The sequence below is a fragment of the Rhamphochromis sp. 'chilingali' genome, assembly GCF_963969265.1.
Source record: "Rhamphochromis sp. 'chilingali' genome assembly, chromosome: 11".
Taxonomy (NCBI): domain Eukaryota; kingdom Metazoa; phylum Chordata; class Actinopteri; order Cichliformes; family Cichlidae; genus Rhamphochromis; species Rhamphochromis sp. 'chilingali'.
In genome coordinates this window covers 12,111,161-12,137,254 of record NC_137938.1, presented here as the reverse complement: position 1 = coordinate 12,137,254, position 26,094 = coordinate 12,111,161, and the positions used below count along the sequence as shown (strand labels likewise).

The 26,094-nt window shown below is 39.8% G+C and overlaps 2 protein-coding genes across 5 annotated transcripts in view; one reads left to right on the top strand and one right to left on the bottom strand.

Moving 5' to 3' along the window:
• Positions 1 to 1,477, bottom strand: part of triob (trio Rho guanine nucleotide exchange factor b) — a 114,536-nt gene extending 113,059 nt beyond the window's left edge. For all 3 annotated transcript variants that reach the window (XM_080897194.1, XM_080897195.1, XM_080897197.1), the window contains exon 1: positions 1,187 to 1,477. In XM_080897194.1, the coding sequence (XP_080753320.1) occupies positions 1,187 to 1,256 (70 nt within the window). In that variant the 5' untranslated portion in view covers positions 1,257 to 1,477. The remainder of the gene's footprint in view (positions 1 to 1,186) is intronic.
• Positions 1,478 to 9,000: 7,523 nt separating this feature from the next.
• The window catches only part of dnah5 (dynein, axonemal, heavy chain 5), a 128,434-nt gene continuing 111,340 nt past the window's right edge, over positions 9,001 to 26,094 (top strand). The window contains exons 1-17 of one of the 2 annotated variants that reach the window (XM_080895544.1): positions 9,001 to 9,238; positions 16,925 to 17,059; positions 17,208 to 17,292; positions 17,520 to 17,698; positions 19,188 to 19,406; positions 19,569 to 19,706; positions 19,876 to 20,052; positions 20,221 to 20,334; positions 20,486 to 20,593; positions 20,775 to 20,897; positions 21,006 to 21,221; positions 21,591 to 21,617; positions 22,333 to 22,440; positions 22,643 to 22,728; positions 23,426 to 23,633; positions 23,757 to 23,870; positions 24,846 to 25,052. In XM_080895544.1, the coding sequence (XP_080751670.1) occupies positions 9,149 to 9,238; positions 16,925 to 17,059; positions 17,208 to 17,292; positions 17,520 to 17,698; positions 19,188 to 19,406; positions 19,569 to 19,706; positions 19,876 to 20,052; positions 20,221 to 20,334; positions 20,486 to 20,593; positions 20,775 to 20,897; positions 21,006 to 21,221; positions 21,591 to 21,617; positions 22,333 to 22,440; positions 22,643 to 22,728; positions 23,426 to 23,633; positions 23,757 to 23,870; positions 24,846 to 25,052 (2,334 nt within the window). In that variant the 5' untranslated portion in view covers positions 9,001 to 9,148. The remainder of the gene's footprint in view (positions 9,239 to 16,924; positions 17,060 to 17,207; positions 17,293 to 17,519; positions 17,699 to 19,187; positions 19,407 to 19,568; positions 19,707 to 19,875; positions 20,053 to 20,220; positions 20,335 to 20,485; positions 20,594 to 20,774; positions 20,898 to 21,005; positions 21,222 to 21,590; positions 21,618 to 22,332; positions 22,441 to 22,642; positions 22,729 to 23,425; positions 23,634 to 23,756; positions 23,871 to 24,845; positions 25,053 to 26,094) is intronic. The other variant, XM_080895545.1, reaches the window with a different exon arrangement.

Below are 26,094 nucleotides of genomic sequence, written 5' to 3'. Positions count from 1 at the left end.
CCAGGAGAAGGTATGGGGTTTATATCGGCTGTTTAAAAAGTGCGCATGTGCAAGCGCAAGGCTGCTGCATTTTATCAAATAATTTTCACTTAAGTGGTGTAAGTGTGTGTGAGCGTGTGTGTTCCTACAAGTGGATGTGGTGGACAGCAGACCCCAAGGCACCAGGTGTCAGAGAGAGAAACAGCTGAGAGAGAGAGACAGCTGCTTGTGCTGTTGTGTATCAGAGGTGCTCCCAATACTGGACTGTCAGCCTAATGATTGTCAGATTCGATTAAAGAGGTATGCTATAAAGGCTGAATAGGATAAAAAGAAAACATTTAATCATGAATGTGTTAAGTCTGTTTAAGATACAGATTAAAACAGATCTTCCTATAGAGTGGAACACATAAGGAATTATTATCACTGGAGTAAGGACACTCCAGTTATCTGAAATGACAGATCAAAAACGGATTAAAAAAAATGTTTGCCACAGACACCTAAATCTTAATGCATGGCTGATATCAAGGAGGCTTAAAGCCCTCTAGGACCTATAAATAGTGTTTACATTATTTCCATGGTGAGGGATAAGGCTGGCAGGCCAATCCTTGTTTGTTGTGATGATGCCATCATATCAGGGAGGCTCTACGCTGTAGAGTGCAACCTATTGCCCATACATGCATCTATGGCCTAGCCTATGAGTGCATAAGATGATGAGAGAGGTTCGCTAAGATCCCCATCTACTGGCTTCCCGTGTTTCTCTCTATTTGAAGACATGGAAAATACATTTTACAAAAGGATCGAGTCACATCTGGTGGGGTTTGTGATGGATAGTGTGTGTATAGCATCAAAACACTCCTTCAGCCCGAGGAGACCACGGTCTAGTTCTATCACATCCACACCTTGTTGTAGCCTAGGCTGCTTGGTCCAACCCAAAATGGGGTCACTGCATAATAATCAAATCCCATATTTCAGGAGGTATGATTGGTGGTTGTCATTAAAAAAGGTGCGACATGACAACTGAGTGGTTGACTACAATGTGGTAAATAACTACAAAACTGTGAGCATCTCTCCAGCACGTCCGACGCGCACTCTGCATCTCGCCCATCACTGCTTTTTGTCATATTTGGCAACAATGTGGCAGACCACCAGTGAACACGCCGATAGCTCAGGGTCTCCTAGAGGGAGACTCGCCCCTTCTCTGACTTACCGGATTTGAAAAACGCCGCTATGTCTGCCGCGTCCTTCCCAGCCTCATCTAGCCCCTCTCCTGCGCTCATGGCTGCGCTCGCTTGTGCGGAAATAGCGATAGATATCCTCAAAGTGTTAGGTTGCTGCAAGAACTATTATATCAGCAAAAGCGGGTCCTGATGCCGATCATTGAAGCAGATCCGCTCATATAGTCGGTGCTCTCTTCATTAAGCGAGAGACCTTCTCCTCCATTTTGGCCGAGAAGGGAAAATCCTGGCGACCGATCGGCGGCGCTCCCGAGTTGGGGACGTGAGGCCGACAGCCGGGGAGGAGGAGGAGGAGGAAGGGGGTGATAATGAGAGAAGGCGGAGGTAAAAGAGGAGGGGAATAGGAGGACTGAGGAACGAGGGCTATTCCGATTCGAGGGGTGGGTGGGGGTGGGATATCCTGGGATTCCGTTTCGGGGGGTTTTGGTGCAGTGTGCGCCACCCAAATTTAGTGTGCGCCACAGCACATCAGCAGTCCCAGGCGTCACTTAATGCGGTGCTGATGCGGGTTGCGTGGGAGTCATACCATAGAAATTTATGCTTTAATTGCTTCAAGCTCAGATATTACATCAGATGTGATATGGAGAGGCACAGATGTCCATGTCGGCACAGTGAAGTTGTATTCACATATCTTACTTTCTCATATAGTCCAGGCCTTTCTAACGAAATTCTTACGAAGGAAAACACGATTTCACATGTCCACGAGGGTCACTGAGTTCTGGTGTTGCATCATTTAGTTCCCGGTTTGCTTTTAGCTGCTGCGAGGTGTTGCGTGTCTTCTCTCAGTGATGCCAATCCACCCACGCTTTTAGTTATAACAGGGTGAAAACGGCCGTGGCAGAGAATGACATCATCATCCTCTCTTCATCTCCTCTGTGATGAAGAGGATGCTACGGCATGAGGTCATTTGCCCCACAAATCTAACCCAGTTCAACAGGACAGCTGCAGCTCAGTCCTGGAGGAACAGGACGCTGCTGCCATCTAGGGGTTGTCGTCACATATTGCCTCGGGAGGTCAGCAGCGCTGCACGGTGATGTTTGCGAATAGAAATTGACTTTATTACCTCCAGCAGTTGGCGCTGTTTGTAAAAGTAAGCATATTGACTAAGCCAGTGACTCTCACCCAGGAGTCCAGGAACTAAACGGGGTGCTTTTACACTTTCAGTAGAACAATTAGGTCACCTACTTGGACATATAAATAAAAAGAAAGGAAGGAAAGAAAATCTAGTTAAGTAGAAATAAAAAGGTATGGAAGGTAATAGCATTAAAAACGGCTTCCTAAACATTTAAAATTGAATAGAAGCTCAAAGTAGTGAATTAACTAGTAGTAAGTGTGTCATCAAATGACTTGAAGTCGATAACAAGAATCTTATACATCAGGCAGCTCATCTGGGGTAACTTTTATAGCCTGCAAGGTCAAGGTGGCCTATTAGCTGAAGAACCACCCATGTAGCAAGTTATCTGTGATAGTAGGCCAGAGAATGGTTGGAGAAGGTGGGAGAGATGAAAGTTGTGAAATTAACCATAACTGATAAATGTTTAACTGAATACAACAGCTGAGAATAAACAGTATAAGGTCAACAAATTAAGAAATGGTTCAAGTAGCTGAAAGCTAAGAGACTATATAGTTAAATTCAGTACAGTGCAAATGTGTTGAGCCACCACTCATTTCTTTACATTTTCTTCGAAAGATAGAAAATAGGTGCAGAAATTTATTGAGTCGTGTGCAACTATACATGGCAATACTAAATGATACAGAGTTTGTATAATCTATCTATCTATCTATCTATCTATCTATCTATCTATCTATCTATCTATCTATCTATCTATCTATCTATCTATCTATCTATCTATCTATCTATCTATCTATCTATACTCAAGGAATGCAAATATTGTACTGTGCGGTCATGTCTAGGACATTGACCTATACCAAGAGTATATTATTGATTTCTTCTCTCTGCTTACACTGCAGACCAGTGTCAATCTGTGGGAGAGTGAATCCCTGGAGTATGTTACTTGGCACACACCGTACACACCGGAAAAGGCAGAACAACAAGCACATCCTTCCACCTTTTGTGCACAACTGGAGAGCCTACAGACAATGACATTAAAAAATATCACACATTACAATAAAAAAGTTGATCTACAAGTGTAAGTCCTTCTCTGGAGGCCAGAAATGGAGCAAAGATTACACTAATTTCTATGCTAGACTTGCTGGTCTTGGTACTCATCCAGATCACTTACATCTTGGTGCAAGTTCCTGTATGTTGTCTGTCAAGGTTCTCAGTCATCCAGGTCAAAGACCTTGGAAAGAAAGTGACATTGCACCTCTCATCCAAGAGGCTTCTTCAGTTCTGAAACCAAAGCGTCCCAGGTTCAGGTTCTCGATGGGGATATGAGTACAACACACAGTACCACAGTCCTGGATGAGACAACGAACATTCACGAGTACGTCAGGAAGATGGTCACGACACGCTCAGTGAATATCTCAGGCAGCAGAAACTCAAGAAAGAAGACCAAGATTAGGAGCCATTTTTACAGTTTTTCTCAGTCACTTTGGTGCGTTCCTCAGAACACCACTAACATTTGCACAGCAGTTAGTGCATTTCCCAAAACAATTAGTGCAAACTGCAAAACCTAGTGGATAGCCTGCAAAAGCACGTCACATGCACAGAATTGATTATCCATACCTCAAAAGCAAGTATCCATGTCAATGAAACTGTCAGTGCCATCAAAATGAAAAGTCTTGACACCATCTTTATGAACAAGATAGTCAAATGGCATTGTCATGTTTCCACTATGACAGTTTATAATTTCAGTGTTTCCCATTGCAAAAACAATTGGTGACACCTGAAAATGCTGACGACAGCACTATGGCCTACCTGTACAGCCATCTGAAATGTGCAGTAAAGTCACTGTAGATGTTATGGGAGTCTTGGGAGTAACTGAGACACTGAATACGTACGTTTCACATTTCCATTGTGTAGAAGTGTTTGTAATCCTACAGAATTGTGCAAAAGAAAAATATGCTACAGTCACTTGTGCACTGTAGAATACATGTAAACATAAAATCACCCATTTGGTAGAGCTGTGCACTAATGTGAACAATAAACAGCACATGTAACAGTACAGTAAATCATTCTGGCACATCCAGACGTTCCTGTCTGTCTGGCCACATATTTTCATCTACATCACAACAGATGTTATCCCTCGCAATGCAGCGAGGAAAGTATCTCCTGGAGTGGCGAATCCATCCTCTGCAGGACCCTGCTGTGATGTCGTCACATGCTGCATCCATGGCTGCTAGCAGGGCCATTTGCTCATGTGGATGCCGGTCATAAACTTTCAACCTCCAGGCAGAGAAAAACTCCTCTATTGGATTAAGGAATGGGGAATATGGAGGGAGATATTCAACCAGAATTCTGTCATGTGCTGCAAACCACTCTCTGACCTGATGGGAGTGGTGAAAACGGACATTATCCCAGACAACAACATACTTGCTGAGTTGGCCTCCACCTCTCTCATTCTCAGGGACTAGGTCCCTGTAAAGAGTGTCTAAAAATGTCAGGAGATGTTGGGTATTGTATGGACCAAGAAGGGGGATATGGGTGAGGACGCCGTTGTCTGAGATGGCTGCACACATGGTAATATTCCCTCCGTGCTGACCAGGGACTTCAGTGGTTGCCCTCTGTCCAATGCGATTTCTTCCACGCCTTCTGCCTTTGGCCAGATTGAAACCTGCCTCATCAACATATATGAATGTGTGCAGTGTTTCCCTGGCTTCCAGCTCCAGTACACGCTTTAGAGAGAGACAGAAATGCAATGTCACAATATGCCTGTGTACAGTAACGAACAGTAATGCATGCATTTGGTAAAACACATTGTAGAGTATGTGCTGTGGAATTGCAAGTGTACTGCATGAAACTACGAAGTACTGTAAAACAGTTTGCAGTGCAGAACATAGAAGACCAGCTTTACCTGCACATACTGGTGACGGATCTCCTTCACCCTGTCAATGTTTCGTTCAAATGGCACTTTATACAATTGCTTCATGTGGATTTCATTTTTCTTGAGTACTCTGTCAATTGTTGAAATTGAAACAGATTCAATATTGCCAAATACCGTGTAATTCTCTATGACAGCGCTTTGTATTTCTCTCAGCTTTATTGCATTGTTTGCAATGACCATTGCACAAATGGCTTCTTCTTGCTGTGGGGTAAAAAGGGGCCCTCTTCCGCCTCCACGAGGTTGTCTTACAATCCTATGTGGTGCAGAGTGAACTTTTTGTGAAATTGCAAATACAGTACAGTAACATGTGATGTGTCTGAGATGGCACAGTACAGTACAGTGTATTACTGTTTGCATACCTGTTTTCCCTAAGGAATGTTTGAATGATTGAACTGACAGTAGTTCTTCCAATATTGGGTTGCACCCTTCGACCAGCCTCCTCCATGGTGAGGCCGTGATTGACAACATGGTCCACAATTGTAGCCCTTATTTCATTAGGAATCCGCCTATATCTGCCTCTTCTCCCTTCTCCATCTTATCTTATCTTATCTTATCTTATCTTATCTTATCTTATCTTATCTTATCTTATCTTTGATTGCACTGCATTTACCTTGCAGGTTAACATGCTGTCAGAAATTTCATGCTGCATCATAGATGGCTTTAGAAATCATGACATTTTCATCTGGAAGTAAAAGATGTATGATTAGAATCATCACACCTCTGCTGAAAATGATTAAGAATGGTTCTATTATGAATGATTACTTCACAGCACTTTGACACATCAGTGCATCATTTATTATTTAAATATTCAGACGTGTATACATTTTATACTAGCGAAGACCTGACTAGGGTACTGAGCAAATACACCAAATCATTCTGCGATGGGAACCAGAAGATGCTTTACAGCAGATTATAATCATATATATATATTTCTACTTGTAGTCTTTGATGGTTTAACATGTTAGACATTGCAGAAAAGCTATCAGGACAAGAAACTACAAAAGGAAGACAGCCTGGGGCTCAACATCCCTTGAAGTAATGGAGAGAGCAGTCATCGATTTAATGGGTGGGAAATCCATAAGATCAGTTACAAAAGTGAGGAAAGTTGACAAATCAACACTTTGGAGGGACAGTAAAAAGAGGCAGGCACTCAAATATACAGGCACGCATGCACGCACACAAACACACACACACACACACACACACACTGGTTCTTAGCAGTAAATCCTGAAAAAGTACAGATGACACTGCAAAGGGGGCATGATATTAAAGTGTTTCTATTTCAACCTCAAAAGTACGTCTCACTAAACAAAAGAGGAATGAAAAGGATTCAGAGCATCAGATTTTACTGGAGCCTGTTTAGTGTCAAACACATGTCTGATCATCTACAAATGAGGATAAAATAAAGAAAGAAACAAAGAAACTAAATTATTTCACAAAAAAACAAAAACTACCACAGTCAAAATTATTAATTCTCCTGATGCTAATAGAAAATTGTGCATTCTGGATAAAAGCCTGCAGTTTTTTGGTGTCGTTATCTCACACACGTGTCCCGAGCAATGCTGGCCCATTCTTCTTTGGCAAATCTCTAAAGCTTTTCCAGATGTGATGTTCTTCCAACATGGACCTTGGTTTTCAGTTCACCCCACCCATTTTAATGGGATCAAAACCAGGGCTTGGTGTAGACTAGTCAGTAACGTTCACTTTGGTCGCTTTGGAGGTAAGTTCTTCACCAGGATCGAATTATGTTTTAAATCGTTTTCGTGTTGGAAGACAAAGGGAAGACCCAGACTGAGCTTTGTTGATGACTGCTTGAAGTTTTCTTTCCAGCTGTCCTTCTTTCTTCATGGTTTCTTCCACTTTTAATGAGATTTCCAGTTCCTGGTGCACTGAAGCATCCCCACAATTCAATTCAGTTTTATTTATACTGGATCACATCACAACAACAGTCACCTCAGGACACTTAATATGTAAGGTAAATACTCCCACCACTGTGTTTTACAGTGGGGGCGGTGTTCTCTCCCTTCTTTCACCAAACATATGCAGCATCATAAGCCAAAGAGCTCTAGTTTGGTCTCATCTGACCAAAGGACAGAATTCCAGTATGCATACTCTTTCTCCAGTTTGTCCTTAGCACACATCAGTCTGGCTTAAAGATGTCTGCAGAAGTGGAGATTTTCTTGGTCTGCAATCTCACAGTCAATTCCTGTGCAGTGGTTTTCTTCTCTGAGACTAAAATTCCGGATGTGACTAAGTCATTGACTGGTGTCTTTGCAGTTATTCTCATTAGAGACATTTAGACGCCTTAGACATATTTCTCATTAGTTTTCTTCACGGAGTCTTGGAAATCTTTTACTTCTTGCCTCTGCCAGGCTTGTTCTGTACTGTGGGGCCCTCTTTAAATTTCTTGATGATACTTCCCACTCCAGTTCTTGACATTTGGAAATCCTGTGATAACTTTGTACATCCAACTCCTGCTTTGTGAGCATAAGCAATTCTTTTCCTCAAGTCTAAACTGATTTCTTTTGTTTTTGGCATGATGCTTCCTCGAAAGACAGCTCAAACCCACGCTGAAGTATTTATGCTGTGAGTAAATTGGAAGACAACTTTCAGTTTTAACTTGATTTTAAAGGCTTTGAGCATCGCAAAGTTAAAGCATATCATTGCACAGCAGTGGATTGTGCTATGGCTCAGTACTTTCATTTTTCAGGAGCCCATGAAACTGTAGAACAACTTACTCTTAAACTCCAAAAAGCCTGCTGTTGATCTCAGCAAATGAAAGAGGACTGTCTCCCCTCCTCTTCAGAGATTTGCAAATGTGGATAAAAGAGGGGCAACACGCTGGAAGGAAGGAAAAAAAAACAGTCATCAAAACAGACATTTTCTTAGGAACCTACTGTATGGAAATATTTAGTAATTGTTTGTTTAAACTGATCAGATTTTCTGCTGTTGCATTTTGTAATTATTCCATATTAAATACCGATGTTAAGTGGCACAGTTGGGTAAATAGTGTTGAATGGAGGAAACTATTTAAATCTGGCATCTTAAATCATCTGTATTGTTGTGTTGGTTTGCCATAGTCTGAAGACTACATGGTCAGACTGGGAATGATTTTCGATCATGTCATTAAAAAAATTAAAAGCACATAGGCCAGTGAACGCATAATGCTTATTAGTGAAAGAGGGAGAGTTTTCAACCTCACGTTGCTGTTCACTGGATTGAACAGCAGGTGGTAATGCTACATAAAAAAAATGACCTGAGATCCAAACGCACAGCAGCCCATGCATTGGACAACTGCTTCTCAATCACTGGAATGCATGAATCAGCCTGCTGAATTTATAAGAGGGGCACTTCAGATCAACCTGCTTATCAGCAATAACACAGCATTATACATGAGAAGATTTTCTCTTTCATTTTAAAATCTGCTATTAAATCTTCAATGTTTTGTGCGTAAAAGTGTCCCACACTGCTGACTCAGTAACTGCAGATTTCCAAACAGTTTTATGTTAATACCAGAGGAGGCAGTTCCTATCAGTTTGTAGGTGGCCCTCTACTTTGGCTCATGTAATGCATGTTTATATCTGCATGGTTACCCCGTGACAGGAAGTCCACTAGATAATTCCATGGCCCCTTTGATCCACTGCTGGCTGTAATGTGAAACACCTGCAACAAAATAGCCAATAAGTGGCCCACATTTTTTTAAAGACCAGCCCTCTCTCCCTTTGCCCCCTTTTACAAATACCTCGTTACCTTGGAAACCAGTAACAACACGAGGGGCCTTCCTGGAAAGTGAGAGCGTCAACTAAATCACTAGAAATGATACACCAAAACATAATGGAGTAAAACGCCTTTGCTTTGGTCCAAATGAAGCTTTTGATATAAAACGCAGTTACTGAGGAGGCCTGTCCGTGAAGGAATGCTGGAGCCATGTCCTTCAGCGCCAGGATCGCTAAAGTGAGCTACAGGAACAGACCCACCCAGTCTTCCGTGGCTGTGGAGTCACTCAAGGAAATGCAGGTTTGATCCCAAATGCTCTCAAAAGTGTCTACAACACTTTTTCTTTTGTATTTATTTATAGTTCTGTGAGCTAAGTCTACTAGTTGCCCTTAATGTTCTGTGTTTCTTAAAGCCACCATTGTTATTTATATGTGTGGGTTTATTTTTTGGTTTGCGTGTTGCACAATTAATTGTATTATAAACAGGTAAATTATACAAAAACAATAGTTTATTTTTTTTAAACTATAAAATATATGTTGTTGATTCTTTAGACTTTTTGTTTTGTAAATTATGTCTTCACTATCTCTGGATTCTTACTCCGGTAAGTAAGACGATTTTGCCTTCATGCAGCTTGTATCCTAGAATCAGGACACCAATTTTTCCTTTCCACTTTTGGTAACCTGTTTTGTTTTGTATTATGCATATGCAGATATGCATTTTATTTATTTTACTTCTTGTGTAGTTGCTATATATTGCAAAATATCCGATATTGTCACGAATCAAAGAGATTTTTAAATTTCATTTCCGTACCCAGCAACACTTTAACTTTGCCCTAAAGGGAAATCTGTCAGTGCAAGAGATTATCTAATGGGATTTCATTACCATATTTTCAATATATGATTATTTTTCAATTTTATTCTGTAATTAATTGAAAAGTGAGTGTTGATATAATACTGCAGTAATTGAGCACAGGAAGATGTAGCTAACCCAGCAAGATAATGAGCTGCAAGAGTGTAACACCAGAAATGTCGTTCTCTTGTGAGAGAGGGGAGAAAAAAAGACAACGATGGGATTAATTTGCACTTCATTTTCACCTCAGGAGCTCTCTAAGCCCTTCGGAAAATTGCTCGGAGACTCACTACACTATTAGATTCTCTGGCCTAACAGCAGGCAAAGATAGCTGTGGCACAACCTACTGTAATGTGTGGTTGATTGTATTGTCAGCCCCAGCCCACCAGATGGCGGGGTGTTGCTGTCTTATTGGCTTTGCTGCAGGAGGCTGGATGATGTTGCCCAAAGACAGCTGAACAGTAAACTTGAAATGAGCAGTGAGTATCCAGCTTCTGTCATTCATGTGGAACTCTGTCATTATTACAGTGACTGGTCTTTGTGGGGTCTGTGACACATTACTTTTAAAAATCTCCTTTTGCTTGTAGGTGCTAAGAAAGTCAGATTAGGCCAGGATGGAAGTTATAATAGTTCATTTTATTAGTTAGTTTTATAAACTTTTAAACTTTAATCTACACAACCCCTTTCCATGTTAATTGGTTCTCTGCCTTTAGTCAAAGCACAGCCTTTCACACATTTTAGAAATGTTAAATAGCTATGCTTCTTTGCCTCCCAATAGCAGTGCAGCACTAAATATGGCACTTTAAACCAAGTACATGTTTAATTAGTATGCAATAGACATGAGCAATAAGACTAAAGCCCCCTGCACTCTGTCTGTGTGTCAGACCCACTGCCTTCATGCAAAATACTCCAGTTTCTTGCTTATTTTTCTACGATACTGACCGTAATGAAATAGAATTGGCTGAGGCATTCCTGCATTGTGCGAAAACACAGGCCAGATGCAGCAATGTCAGTTCATTAGAGTCAGTTTTCGGCATTGGACCCAGCGAACCAAATGCAAGAAGACACCATGGTCCACGAAAGGAGAATAAAGTATATTAGGCATGACATTTACGAGCCACATCTTTCTTAAACATTTGCTTAAGCTGTCTGTGCTTCTGTCAGTGTGAGCAGTCGCTGTGAAAAACTGTGAACTCTTGTCTGTCTGTGTCTTCAGATCTCACCACCTCCTCATTTATAATTTACAGTCACTCTCATGTTTCATAGCCACTCACAACCAGGCATTTCCACACAGAAAATCAGCCATGGAATAGTGAAAAATTGATGACCGACCGACTCTGTAATGCAAAGCTTTGCAACCATTTCTTCACTATCTGACTCACATTCAAATCCTCATGGAGAGGGATGTGCCTGTCATCGGCAAGATGCGACTGTAAAAAGCAACGATACTGAATATTAATTGGTGGCGACGGTGGGGTTGTGTATGCACTTGTGCACATGCATATGTGCTCTCTAGGTAAATAATTAGGATTACCCCAGGGGTAGTGCATGCTTAATCTCATTAGGTTCTAATCTATTGTTTTTCCTGATTATTCAGTGAATTGTAAAATGTCACAAAAGCTATTTAAGTTTGCAGTGACATGGAAAGAAGCAGCACAATCTCACATTTCAGAAGCAAGAACAAGAAAATGTTTTAAAAAGAAATCTCTCTAGCATGGGGATTCCTGCTCACCTCATAACTGTCTGATCAGTGCCGCTCCAAGCAGACTTAGACAATGGAGTTCAAGGGATCTGCTAACATAACAACTGATTGAATAGCAGATTTTTTTAAGCATCACACTGCCACATATCAGGTACAATGAGTCAACCAATAAATCTGTTAGGCAACTTAATGATAATCATGTTACGCTTACTGCTTCACACAGCGGACATGGTATTGAGTTCAATCCTATACTGTTAAAGTGCTGATCCAGGTGATGACCTTGCATCGGCTTCCTTTCCTATAAGCATCAAGTTTTACTCTTGCTTAAACTGAATTTCCATGTTAATTTAATTTCTAGTGTTTTGTAGCACTTGCTTTCAAAGCAAGGTGCCATTGCCTGTTAAATTACACTACTGGCTATATCGAATGACTTGCCACATTTTTTCCTTTAAGAGGAGCGTAACACATTCTCTAATAGAGCCATTTGTACTACAATGATGCAACATTTATTTTTTACTCACTTTTGTTTCTGTATTTTTTTTAAAAGGTTGTAGCTGATACTATCTCCCTCTAATGATGTATTATGCAACCTTTTCATTCCACCCCCCACCCACCACCCTCCATCTTTCATCCTATTGTTGTAACAGACTTGTAAGGTGAGAGTTGGACCTTGATAATTACCCTGCTGACAGGAGGTCATCCAACACCGCATTATCTAGTTAGCAGTACCCTTTTAGGAGAAACAGTCTGATAATTTCAGGGCAGCAACCTTTCTCACATGACAAACAGGAAGGCTGATTGCTCACATAGTGTAGCGCAGCCACTTGTTCGCTGTCTTGTCTTCTTTGTTGGAAGCTTTAACTCTCTGATGTCATGAAAAAAGCAGACAAGTAAGAGGGTGGAATGACTTGAAAAGAAGTGTCAGCGTGAAAGGCCGACAGCAACTATGCTGCATTTCAAGCCAGACTATCAAAACAAGGTAAGGTGACCCAAGAGTTCTGAAGTTACAGATGACTTGAGCTTCTTGACTATCAACTTTGGCCAAATGCAATTCATCATTAATGTGTCGGCATTTAGTAAACAGCTGATGTGTTTGGAGCGTGTATGTGGTGGAAAGCTTAAGTGACACAAAACCATGCAGTTGTGAAAGCAATTTTAAAGGCATTTTAGTGGGTTTCTGTTCAGGAAGGCCTGGTTTTATATGGCAGAAAGCCTAAAATAAGTTTGGCAAATGTGTCATAAAATGATAAAACAAGTGTAGAAGTAATTCTGTGTCAGAAAAAACACAACACAAACTGCTGGACACAAGATTACATTTATTTAAAATGTCATGATGTTGCAATGATAAATCCCAATTTTAACACCCGTGTTAGCATCCAAAGAAGCCGTTAACACGACACTGCAGATATACAGACAAAAAAAAAATGCATTCACTAAGTGGAAATGATCAAAATCATAATGCCACATCACATATTTTTATTTATTTATTTTTAACTTTTAACATGATTGGGTGTTAGGTAGCTGATTATACAAATAAAACATATATAAAATTTGGACAAACAAAGCTGATCTGTTTTTGAAATTAGTACAAAAATTGCATCCAAGCAAGCAGAAAGGTTTGCTGCGGCAAACTGGACGGAAACTGAAGACTTTTTGTGACTGTTGCTGTAAAAAAAAAAAAAAACTTACCTTTTAAAATCCACTGAATTAGTTGTCCCTGTAATCTATACTGCTACTTTTTGTCAAAATTTCATCTGGAGCTCAGAATCTTTAATTACCGCTTCATCTATGCGATTTGGTGAGAATGTCCATGAGCTTAACACAGAATTCACTGCCAAGCACTTATTTGCACTGTTACATTATAGTGAATGCTGACAGCTTTGTTCTGGTGTGCTGCTAATCCTGTGAGCCAGCGATTACCTCAGTGTTTGACACTTGTGCATCTGTGTTTGCATTCCTTTATGGTAGTTCATTAGCGTACACTACACATGTGCAGACAGAGCTGTGAGTTTTTCCTTTTTGAGCATCACTCCGTCTATGGGGATTTCAGCCTAAAAGCGAGGGTATGAAGCCCCATCTCATAAAGCTCTCAAATTGCCTGTGCTTTTAAGTCGAGTGCCTCTTAACATTTTTGACATATTGCTTGAACTAGAATGTCAGAATAAAGCAGGCGTTTTACTGTTCTTAAGGGATCATGTCTACCCTGACATCACCTAGCTGTGGAAAGTCATACACTTCTGATGGCAGTGGCCATTATACATGTACACAACGAAAGTATAGCCCAAACTCTGCTAGCTGAGCGCTCACCACTGACAACTTGATAGTGCTAAGCCTTCGAGGGTGAGAGTATATGTCTCCCCTGTGTACATACTGATGAGAACGTGATAGCAGGTTTTAGAGAAGGTATACACGGGTTGGCTTGAAGAGACGAGGAGTTGTCATGTCGCAGGTGTATAGAAAACAGCTCTGGAGACAAATTGTTTCCAAAGTCATTCAGGTAAGAGAATAGTTTTTATTGTAGGGTTTTCGCTCTCACATAATTTTCACGAGCCATTGGCTCTAACGTTTTAGACTTTGAAATGAGCAAAACTAATGGCAAAGCTTTATCTACAGGGACTGAGTTGACTTTGACAGCGTGTGTCTGCTGTTTTCTATTCCCTGGCTGATTTGGATTAAAATTGATGAAATTTATCAGATGCCAAACTGTCCCCGTGCACATTTGTGTTTTCTCTTTAATTCCAAAAGCCACAGTTTGTTTATTATAGGGATTCTCTGTCTCGCCATAGCTTATCTCAGGATGGGGCTTTGTTTGCTTCTGAAAGCTATTAGCATTGTATCTGTTATTATTTGGGTCTTTCAGCGCTGGCTTCTGTGTCTGTGTCATGGGAATAACTAAATGTGGATTTGTGTTTTTGTGTTTTGCTGGCTTTTGTTGACTAGTGTATTTTTTGTGTTTGCGTATTGCATTCACTGGTGACTTAGTCTGCTTGTTTGAATAACCTGCGCCACACTGCAATGTGCCTGTATTGTTTGTGTCTACCCTGAAGACTGAAACTTGGCTGTTCATCCAATTTGAAATAAGGGCAGAGAGAAGGTGTGTGAAATGGCTGGTCGCCTGGCAACGGTTGGCTTGGTATCCTTTTTTTTTTTTACAGTCAGTCCATGATGTTAGTGTGTGTTTATGTGTGTGTGTGTGTGTGTCCAGAGAGTTTCTGTAATGCTTTAAACAGATGGGTGTTACATTTATTTTTTCTAGCAAGAAAAGATCATATTGAAAATATAATTAATATTTTTGAATCAAGACTGAGTGCGCTTGATTAACACTGATCGATAGCTCGTTCTTTTGTTTGTGATATATTCTTTACGACAGGATAGCCATACACTGCATTAATAATAAGTGTCCATACTGTCTTAAGCCACCCAGTTTGCTTCCAAGGAGCAAGACATTCTTGCATTTTTCAAGGATTTTCAAGGATCTAGAGTTTAGTAGTTCTCCAGGCTTTCTGAAGGTCTTTAAAGGTTTTTCTTTGGATTGAGGTTTTTTTCATTTACATTCAGTGCAGTCTTTGTACCCGTCCATTTTCAAAGAAATGCTAATTGTGTTTGAATGTAAAGCCACTTAACACTGACCTATGAATAATCAAAACATCCAAAAAGATACCTAACTCAAGGGATTTGCCACTGTTGTGTCTTCACATAACTTCACATTCACTTTGGCTATTTTGTGCCCTTAGAAAATATAAGTAAAATGAACAAGTGGAGGACAAAAAACGAGTGGTAGTCTTAAAAAAAACTTTGATATGTTAATAAAATTCACGTAATTGTGCTGGTCACTGCAGATATTGACTATAAAACCCATTATAATTGCCCAAACTCAGTTTTTTGCCTTGTATACTATAATTCAAAAAGTGCTCATGGGTTAACCATCTGAACTGTGCAGAGTTTTGTTGTGCTTTCTAAAAACACTGTTATCTTTTGAAGTGACCTTTTAAGCAAGGAAATGCAAGCAATGTGCCAGTGAAAGATTTGGAAGAAAATCCTAATTGTTAACATTTCTACCAGGATTTCTGTGAAGTGAATAATTATGCAGATTTTGCAGCTGCTGTAGTTAGACAGCATTTTAGTTCTTTTAGTCTTTTTTTTCTTTTTACACTACAGTCTTGGGCTTCATATGTCCAACTCCCCTTAGCCCTAACAGACAACATAGCTTGACCACTATGATTTTTGGTATATATAGAGTTGTCCTTTGTTTATGTCCAAGCATTTATGTCCTCCGTTACACACAAATTCTTTCCTCAATCTATTTCTTTTCTCTAAAACTTTTTTTCACCTCATCCCATTTTTTCTTCTCTTTCCTTTACTCCTCTATCATATAATTTATATTCTTCCCTTTCACCTTTTTGGTATTCAATCATTTTAATCCCTTCTTTAGCTCTACTGTTGAGAGCCACATTCCTCATCCCTGTTTTCAATGCTGTTGCTTGATATCAATTCAGTCTTTTGGATTTGATTTTTTTCCACATTGTTTTAATTTAAGTCTCAGTTCTCAACCTCTAAAGTCTCATCGGGGTTGCCAATTGGTTTCTTTACACCATTGAGCACTGCAGACATTTACAGTATTCTTGAAACTGTTATTTGAGAATAAGACAGCATATAGTTAAAAATCACTGTTTACTACAAGGCAACCACATGAATGTGCACACAAGGAAAAGAGAGGCGAGACAAAGAAAATACATCACTTATTATGCGATACTCAGTGTTAAAGTTTAATCCAACTGTTTCACATTGTCTAAACAGACTGCTGTATAAAAGCAGAAGCTCTCAAGAGTAATTTTGGTATAGCTGTTCACAATAGGATGCTAGAAGTGGGCTTTTCAATGTAAAAATATTTCAAGCCAGGAACAAATATTCCTATTGTCTCCTGTTTGGTTAAAAAACAGTTTCTATACAGATGAAAGGCAAATGAGTGATTTTAGATACACCCTACTGCAACGGCTTCATACAGCACCAGGTTTCATGTAATCTGTTTGTTGGCTGACCTTGTTCCTGTGTTACTAAGCAGCACGACCTGGCAACCCATTGTGGCTGATTTTGCTCCCCAGACCTAAACACAAGCCACTGCACGCAAGCAGCAGAGTCTCAAGTAAAAGAGTGGCAGTGAATCTTTTATATATGAAGCTCAAGTGTTTAGTAACATCAGATTAGGATGCTGCAGAACAGCATTATTCACAGTTAACTGAAATGTATCCAACTTTCTTTAAAAATTGTTGTGTTCTTTGGGTCCTGTAAACAATGCCTAAGCTTCAGTCAGTTGAAAGATGGTCATGTGATGACTGAACTGTCCATTCAAAATCTTTGAAAAATTACACAGGTTACATTTTTTTATTGAATTGAACTTGGTATTTAGTAATTGAAAATTTTGGAACTTTTTTAAGCAAAAGTTGAAAGAGGAGCGTGAAGCCAAGCGGGCTCAGCTGGATGGAAGACATGACTATATCCTCAGTATTGTGGCTTCATGCTTGGGGCTGGAGAAAGCAGATGTGGAAGATGCCATATTGGAGGGGAATCAGGTACTTTGCACATAAATGTTCAAACAGATTATATTGTTTTATTGGACAACTTTACAGGCCTTAAAAGACAGAAACAAGCAAGCAAAAAAATGTGGTGCATCTACAATGGGACTGAACAGTGCTGAGGTTTTGTTTTCATCTTTGTCAGATTGACCGCATGGAGCAATTTTTCATGGCTGACGGTCTTCCACACCTAATGTTCTACTATCAGGACACTGAACCAACTGTAGCAGGTACCATGAAACTCTAGAGTCTTTTAAAAAAGTGTGTGTAAGTTATATTGTGTAACTTTGCAGTACAGAAGCTCTACGTCTATCTCATATGAAACTGTCTCTGTCACTAATAGAGATCATAAAAGTAATCCATTCTCAAGTAAATGCCACAATATTAAAATCAGAATAGGAAGTCAAAGTTGGTTACCATGACACCTTTTGTTGTTTCCAATCCTTTATGCGAGCAGCACCAGCACCAGCAGCTACAGCCTCTATGCCCGCCCAGCCTGTTGCCCAGCAGCCTGGTCACAGCAAGAAGTCCAAAGTGTTTGTAACAGATGGGAGGGATGTGGCACTGACCGGAGTGTGTGTCTTCTTCACCAGAGCCAATACTTCAAAGGCAGTCACCTCTGAGAACATACACAGAGTGAGTCAGTTTGTATTGTTTTGGGATTTCTAAGTTATTCATTTCTTTGCGAAAGAGGAGGGATTTAAAGGATTTAAAGTCAATTAAAACCATGCAAGTGGAGAAACACAAATTTAACCATGACTGTGTTGTGGTTGTGAGCACTACGGGAAGTCAACTTTTATCAATTTGTGAAACGTAATTAATGATAGGCACTGAGTGTCACGAGACAAATGTTCCGATTTTTTTTTATTTTACTTGTTCTTATCATGCATGATATCCAATTAACTAAAAAAAGCTTCTTACACCCAGAGGTAGTGAGGCACTGGGGGAGCTCAGTAATGGCGCTGTGATAGCACAGCTGGTTCTGGCTATTGATTCCTACTGAACACCTGCTATCTGCAGCAAAGTTAATCACCACCACTGATAACAGGTCCTGTTTGCTACAAAACACCCTCGGCTGGAGACAGAGGAAAACAGGATTCTGTGTGTATGTGTGTGTCTGTGTATTCATGTAATGAGAATGAGAGAAAGCACTTGTGTGCACTTCTCTTGCTAAATTTCCTAATTAGTCGCTTCAAAAAAATTCAAGGGCACATCAGGTGTTCGGGTGTTACTTGACATTTGGGTGGATGAAGTTAGAGGAGTTATTATTAAAAGGGAGGTGTCCAGCTCATGGCTGAGAGAAGCTGTTCACCAAAGATTCACAATTATGTGTTGCTGGCAAATTGTTCATGAGGACTGGTGAGTTGCTAGTTAATTAAAATCAAGTCAGTTAACTAGCAGCCACGGGGTTAGTGGATACATTGTATTCTCTAGATGACTGTGCCACACCTTTGAAGGGTTAAAGTAGTATAGTACAGTAATAAATGATTAATGATTATTATTAACAATGTTTAATAATCATATTTTTTAATTCATTTGAAAACCAGTCCGTCAGCATGACCCAAACGGTTATGTTAAAGTTATAGCCGATTTATAAATATTATTGGAATTTATATCATGAAGTTTACAACACTTGGTTCAAAAAATTATAAGTAGGCCTTTGGGACCATGGATGGTTCCGTGATTAAACCCTTAGAAAACCACAATAACATCTGACAATCATTTAAAAGGGAGTCGTATATTTTTAATTTAGTCACATATGTGCTGGTTCTCTCTTATCAGATGTGATACAGTACAACCACACAAACTAATGAAATCTAATCTAACAAATGTAATATTATAACTATGATTGGAAAACATTATGTCCTTTTTGCTAGCAGTATAGTAACTTTTTTAATGCTTTTTCAAAGTATTACAGCAGATTTTTAATAGCTTCCCAGACTCACTTGAAGGACACATGCATAGTTGGTCCATTATAGTGTCTACACTACAGTAACCCAGGGAGACTTCTGCCAAAAGCCAAAAGGTTTTCTTTGCCAGCTAGTAAGCTAGGACGGTCTCTTTTGAGGCATGTTTAATATATGAATGCTAAGATTTTTATTATCTTTTTTTTACTATTTTCTAGGATGTGAATTTCAATATGTTGGATACAACGGAAGGTGGTCTTTTAAAAAGTGTGGAGCAGCTGCTTTCTGAGATCTTCATTCCCACACTGAGGAAGATGAACCACGGCTGGGGAGACGGGACAAGTCCTCAGACCCTGGTCGTCAAACAGGACTTCATATCTTCATTGGAAAGCTTTGTGTCTGTGTTGGTTGGAGCACAGGAGAGCCTTCAGGAAAAGGTAGGGGACAGACAATGTCACTAATAAAAGCACCATATTACCAAAAACTAAATTAAATACATAGTAGGTTAGATTAACATAGATAAATAAACACAGTTTAAACATTACATACACTTGCATTATAGTAGCAAATAAAGCAACACAGCACAACTTTGCTTTCAGGTTACCTTGAAAGAGTGCGACACCTTTGACTTGAAGGTACTGAAGGGCCCGTCGGACTACGTGGCAGCTGCCAGCAGCACAGAGACCATAGAGAAGATAGAGGCCTGCATGAAAGTCTGGATCAAACAAATAGAACAGGTGAGAAGAGACTCTCATCGTGTTTCTCCTCAAACTTGATACAGAAAAAGTATTCTCATTCATTTATTCCAAGGTTTCTGCCATTTTATTTGAATGTGCTTGTATCAGATGAAGGATAAACTGCAGGCCTGAAGTTTCAGCAGTGATATCGAATGCCTCTATTCTGCAGGTTTTAGCTGAGAGTGACCAGCTTAGAAAGGAGGCTGATGATCTTGGCCCTCGGGCCGAGCTGGAGCACTGGAAGAAACGGATGACTCGCTTCAACTACCTTCTGGACCAGCTGAAGAGCCCTGATGTCAAAGTTGCTCTGGGTGTGGTCTTGCTGGCTAAATCTAAGCTCATAAAGGTCAGATGTGACTGTCATATACTGCTGATTTTAAGTGGCTGTACCACATGCTCTCTTTCTTGGATATTGCTTCTCTCTCTTTTATTTCAGTGGTTTATTGTGAGATTATGTTTGGTTTTTTTGAAAACGGTGCACACCTTAATTAAGTAACGGTCTGTAATGGTCTAGTCATGGCGGGAACTGGATGCAAGGATCACAGATGGAGTTAATGAGGCCAAAGACAACGTCAAGTATCTCTACAGCTTGGAGAAGTTTTGCGACCCGCTCTACAACAGTGACCCTGTGAGAAAAGAATATTTTATCACACTCTGGTGCATTTTAAAAAATAAACCAAATCAACTGCATTCATGGTGAAGACAGTACAAATGTGCTGGATGTGTGTTATATTTGGATGTACAAAGAAATACAAGCTATAATTTCTGTTTCCTCCAAGGTATCAATGGTGGATGCAATCCCAGGTCTGATCAATGCCATCAGGATGATTCACAGTATTTCCCGCTACTACAACACATCTGAAAAGATTACATCACTTTTTGTAAAGGTATTGTGCAGATCAACAGACTTTTGTTATGATGAACAATGGGATCCTACATTTTTTTTTTTATAAATGATTGATACTGAAGCATTTTTAGGACACTTTTACATTAAGACAACAAAAAAGTACAAATTTATATGATGATTTATATGATTTATAGTTTCCATTTTTTTATCCTCATCTCCAGGTGACAAACCAGATGATCACAGCTTGTAAGGCCTATATCACTGATAATGGCACAAACTCAATATGGGACCAACCTCAGCAAGTCATTATTGAGAAAATCAAAGCTGCCATTCGCCTAAACCAGGTAATGGATCATTTTTAAAGGAAAACAAAATGTGTTTTGTAGCAAAATGCACCTCTGTCAGTTTTTTATCAGTCAAAATGTGGTTCTGTATCATAATGTGTTTCCCAGGAATACCAGCGATGTTTCCACAGAACCAAGGAGAAGCTGGAGCAGACTCCTTCAGAAAGACAGTTTGACTTCAGCGAGATGTACATCTTTGGAAAGTTTGACACATTCCAGCGAAGACTGAACAAGATCCTCGAAATGTTCGCCACCATTTCCACCTACTCCGTTCTAAAGGACTCGAAGATAGAAGGGCTGGAGACGATGGCCACCAGGTTTCAAGTGAGTATACTGTGATATCAGACTGTTGTCAAATCCTGTTAATAAGACATGTGCAGGGAGGCATTGCATTAACTGATTAAATGTCACTGTCAGGCAGCCGTGTCTGTATTTCTCCTGGCATCTTCAGATGTTGAGTGTGTTGTCATTATGGTAAATGGAAAGTTTCTCTGTATTGTCGAACAGAATTTCAGGCTGCACACTTACAATGCCAGTGGCAGGCTGCTGATTTTTTTCTGTGGTTTCCTGTTGCGCAAACAATTCATTTTTTTACATCATCAAACTGTGATGCTTAAGGTTTTAGTACATAATACTTTGAGAGTCTGTTGATGTGAACCATGTGTTTGTGTTCTTGCTTCTTGGGCTACACAGACTGCAGAAATGCAGGGAAAATGGGAGGTAACGTCTCACTGCAGTTTTCAACTTCTAGCATTTTTCTTGCAGACAGCATGCAGTGGTGGAATATTGTTGTGCAATGTTTTGCCATACATATGCCTTAATAACAAAATAGCTACTAATTGCATGGAGATTAAAACCAACTCCTTACTTTCTCTCTTTTTTTTTTTTCATTATTAGAGCCATAGTAATACTTTCTAAACTCAGCCCTGCGATGACCATTTGTTAATACTATAAACTTGTATCCCAAACCTTTCGCCAGTTCATGGGGAGCTTCTGAGTTTTCTGTTTAGATTAATACTTTTTCACACAAGAAAAGTGTGTGCAATGGTGTTCATTTTAGTGTACAGGCAATTCATTCTCATGTTTCACTTGTAAAATATTTATCTAAAGTTTGTGAAACTTCCTGAATGAATAAAAACTTAACAAAATGTTTTACATGCATGCTCGAAGTAACCAAACTGAGCTAGAAGATGAGATTGCAAACTTTGTTTTGGTATAACTTGATAGTTAGCTTTGCAGAACATCCATAGCTTGCAGTAAGACACAGTTGCACTGTTACATTTCTACTAGACTAATACACTACAAGTTCCAAAACGTATGCATTTAATTATGCATTTAATAATAATACCTTCAGAAGAAAACAGAGCATTTTATTTAGAGCTAAAGATGTTTTCTAAAATGTGTGTTTGTGGATGTCTGGATATTTTTTTCTTAGGCTATTGTGTTAAACATGAAGAAAAAACATTACAGTTTTCTAGACCAGAGGAGAAGTGACTTTGATGTTGACTATGAGGAATTCTGCAAAAGCACTTCTGAACTCCACGTAAGTTAATTAGACAGTGCATTTGCCCTGTTTTGTGCAAATAAAGTTAATGCAAACTGACTAGACATCTGTTTTGTAATGCGGGTTAGCCAAGTTCATTTGCTGGTGATTAAGGATTCATTAGGTGGAGTTTCATTTAAAATTAATTTCATTGCGCTGTCGTTGTTGTGAATATTATTGTTGTCTGTGTTTTCCTTTCCAGAATCAACTGAAGAGTTTCATGGATAGCACCTTTGAAAAAATTGAAAATACAGAAAGGGCTCTAAATGTGCTGAAGACCTTTCAAAGGTATTTCATTGGTAACTAATTAGCATCATTCTGAAATATTTACCGCAATTTCCCTAATCTTGCCAATGCCGCTTCATGTGACATACTGCTTCATTTAATCTCTGAACTTTTAAACTATTCTGCAATCAAAAATAAAAAAAAAACTCAGAGTAGCTATTTCATTGAAATAAACACCGAGGTAAACTATAACTGTCATGGTCCAGAGTCGCTTTATGTTTTGTGTTTATTAATTTTTTCGAGTTTTCTGTTTTTTGTTATTTTTCTTCAAGTGTTTAGGTGTTTCTCTTGTTGTGTCCCCTGAAATTGCCGTCCCTAGTGTTTTGTTATTAGTCTCCCGTTTCTAGGTTTTGCTTTGGTTTTTTAAGTGTCTTTTGTGGAAGTTGTGCCACTGCAATAAAGCAGTCTCCTTTAGTTCATTCCCTTGTTTTGAGTTCTGCGTTTGGGTCCTTCCTCCTGCCTGCCACAGCCGTTTCATGACAATAACAAGTGTGCTTTAATGTACAAGTAGGTTTGCTAGTTACAGGGTCCTTTGCACATTTTAGCTCAAAACATTTACCAGCACATCCAAACAAAATAGAGTCCTTGTCATTACTGGTGCTGGTACTGCTATGTGTTTATTGCTGTATTTAAATATTTTTATTGCTGCTGGGTTTGAGTTCTGCTGAACCACTTGTATCTTTGGTTTTCCCAAAAACAGACTGGGCATCCCAGATCTTGGGATTGATGAGAAGTATCAGCAAATTTTACAAAATTATGGCCGGGACATTGAAATGGTTTTCCGCATCTACATGAAGCAGAAACTTGACCCCCCCATTGGCAGGGACTTGCCCCCAGTGGCCGGTCGGATCATGTGGGCTCGGCAGCTGTACAACCGTATACAGGGACCCATGGATCTCTTTCAGCAGGTGATATTGCCTGACTTTCAGTTTAGGTTTGGCTGGTTCTAGCAGATTAATGATAAAATTGTTTGGCATTTCCCATCCATGTAATGCATCATGTTTGTTTGTTTTGTTTATTACTCTAATTAGCATCCAGGAGTTCTTTCCACATCAGAGGCAAAAAGGATCATCAAGAACTTTAACCGTGTAGCAAGAGCGTTGTTGGAGTTTGAGATGATCTACCATCACAGCTGGATGAAAAAGGTTAACGAACTGTAAAATGTATAATACAAACAAGAAATCTGACAGAGGAGCATTTATATACAATATGTATCGTTAATTCCTTTATATAGTGTTGTGATTTCGTTTGCTGCATATATGTTAACACTTACATGTTTGAGATCATCAAACACATTTTAATACTAGACAAAGTTGATCAATTTAAAAAGGAGAAAGCTATCTAATTATATCTGGCACTGTGTAAACAAGTAATTTGGTGAAAATGATGGATGACTAAAAAGGACACCAAGGCTCCTCTCAGATCTGCCAAAAAACATCTTAATGCTCCCCGATATATTTTGTGGACTGATGAGAGTGACATCCAGCACAAAACTAATGCAGCATTTCATAAAAGCAATATCACACCAGCTCCTGAAGGACAATGTCTAGCCATCAGTTTGTGCCTTGAAGTGGCACAAACTGAAGTGTAATTGGGTTATGTAGCAGGACAACAGATGTGAAAAACACCAGGAAGTCCACCTATGAATGTCTCAACGTCTCAGGAGCTGCAGATGAAAACAAGCTAGCAGCTAAATCTGGTACAATGCATCCTTTCTCTACAGAGGTTCTGTTTTTGCTTGGTCACTGACAAATAAAGTGGAAATGACAAATAAATAAATAAACAAAATGAAGGGTTTGGAGTGGCCCGGTCAAAGTCTGGAGTTAAATCAGATTGAGGTGTTTTGCCATGACTTGTCCTTGAAAACCTTCTAGTGTGGCTGAATTAAAACAATTCTGTAAACAAGAAAGAGGCAAAGTTCTTCTACAGCGAGATAAAAGAATCATTGCAGTTCTTGCTGGAAAAAACTACATTTTGTCCATACTTGGGTTATCTTTGTCTAATATTAAAATTAGTTTGAGGATCTGAAACACAAACTGAATGAACATCTTTTCTCCCCTCTTATTCACACATTTTCCCTGCATCTCTTCACATAAACCTCACTAAACACCTCAACGCAGATGGAGGATGCCAAAGTTGGCCTGCAAGCCTCTCTTCTGGTCAGATCTCCAGAAACTGGCGAGTTATTTGTGAACTTTGACCCAGAGATTCTGACGCAGATCAGAGAGGTGAACTGCATGACAAAGATGAATTTGGCAATCCCTCCCTTTGCTCTTCTACTGCTGCAAAAACAGGACGTCTTTAAGAAACACTACAATAGAATACAGGTGAGCATAGCACACAGTTGTAGCTAAAATTTCAAAAATGCATACAGTGAACAACCAAATGATCAAAGCTGCATGTAACTACAGGGAGTGCAGAATTATTAGGCAAATGAGTATTTTGTCCACATCATCCTCTTCATGCATGTTGTCTTACTCCAAGCTGTATAGGCTCGAAAGCCTACTACCAATTAAGCATATTAGGTGATGTGCATCCCTGTAATGAGAAGGGGTGTGGTCTAATGACATCAACGCCCTATATCAGGTGTGCATAATTATTAGGCAACGTCCTTTCCTTTGGCAAAATGGGTCAAAAGAAGGACTTGACAGGCACAGAAAAGTCAAAAATAGTGAGATATCTTGCAGAGGGATGCAGCAGTCTCAAAATTGCAAAGCTTCTGAAGTGTGATCATCGAACAATCGAGCGTTTCATTCAAAATAGTCAACAGGGTCGCAAGAAGCGTGTGGAAAAACCAAGGCGCAAAATAACTGCCCATGAACTGAGAAAAGTCAAGCGTGCAGCTGCCAAGATGCCACTTGCCACCAGTTTGGCCATATTTCAGAGCTGCAACATCACTGGAGTGCCCAAAAGCACAAGGTGTGCAATACTCAGAGACATGGCCAAGGTAAGATAGGCTGAAAGACGACCACCACTGAACAAGACACACAAGCTGAAACGTCAAGACTGGGCCAAGAAATATCTCAAGACTGATTTTTCTAAGGTTTTATGGACTGATGAAATGAGAGTGAGTCTTGATGGGCCAGATGGATGGGCCCGTGGCTGGATTGGTAAAGGGCAGAGAGCTCCAGTCCGACTCAGACGCCAGCAAGGTGGAGGTGGAGTACTGGTTTGGGCTGGTATCATCAAAGATGAGCTTGTGGGGCCTTTTCGGGTTGAGGATGGAGTCAAGCTCAACTCCCAGTCCTACTGCCAGTCTCTGGAAGACACCTTCTTCAAGCAGTGGTACAGGAAGAAGTCTGCATCCTTCAAGAAAAACATGATTTTCATGCAGGACAATGCTCCATCACACGCGTCCAAGTACTCCAC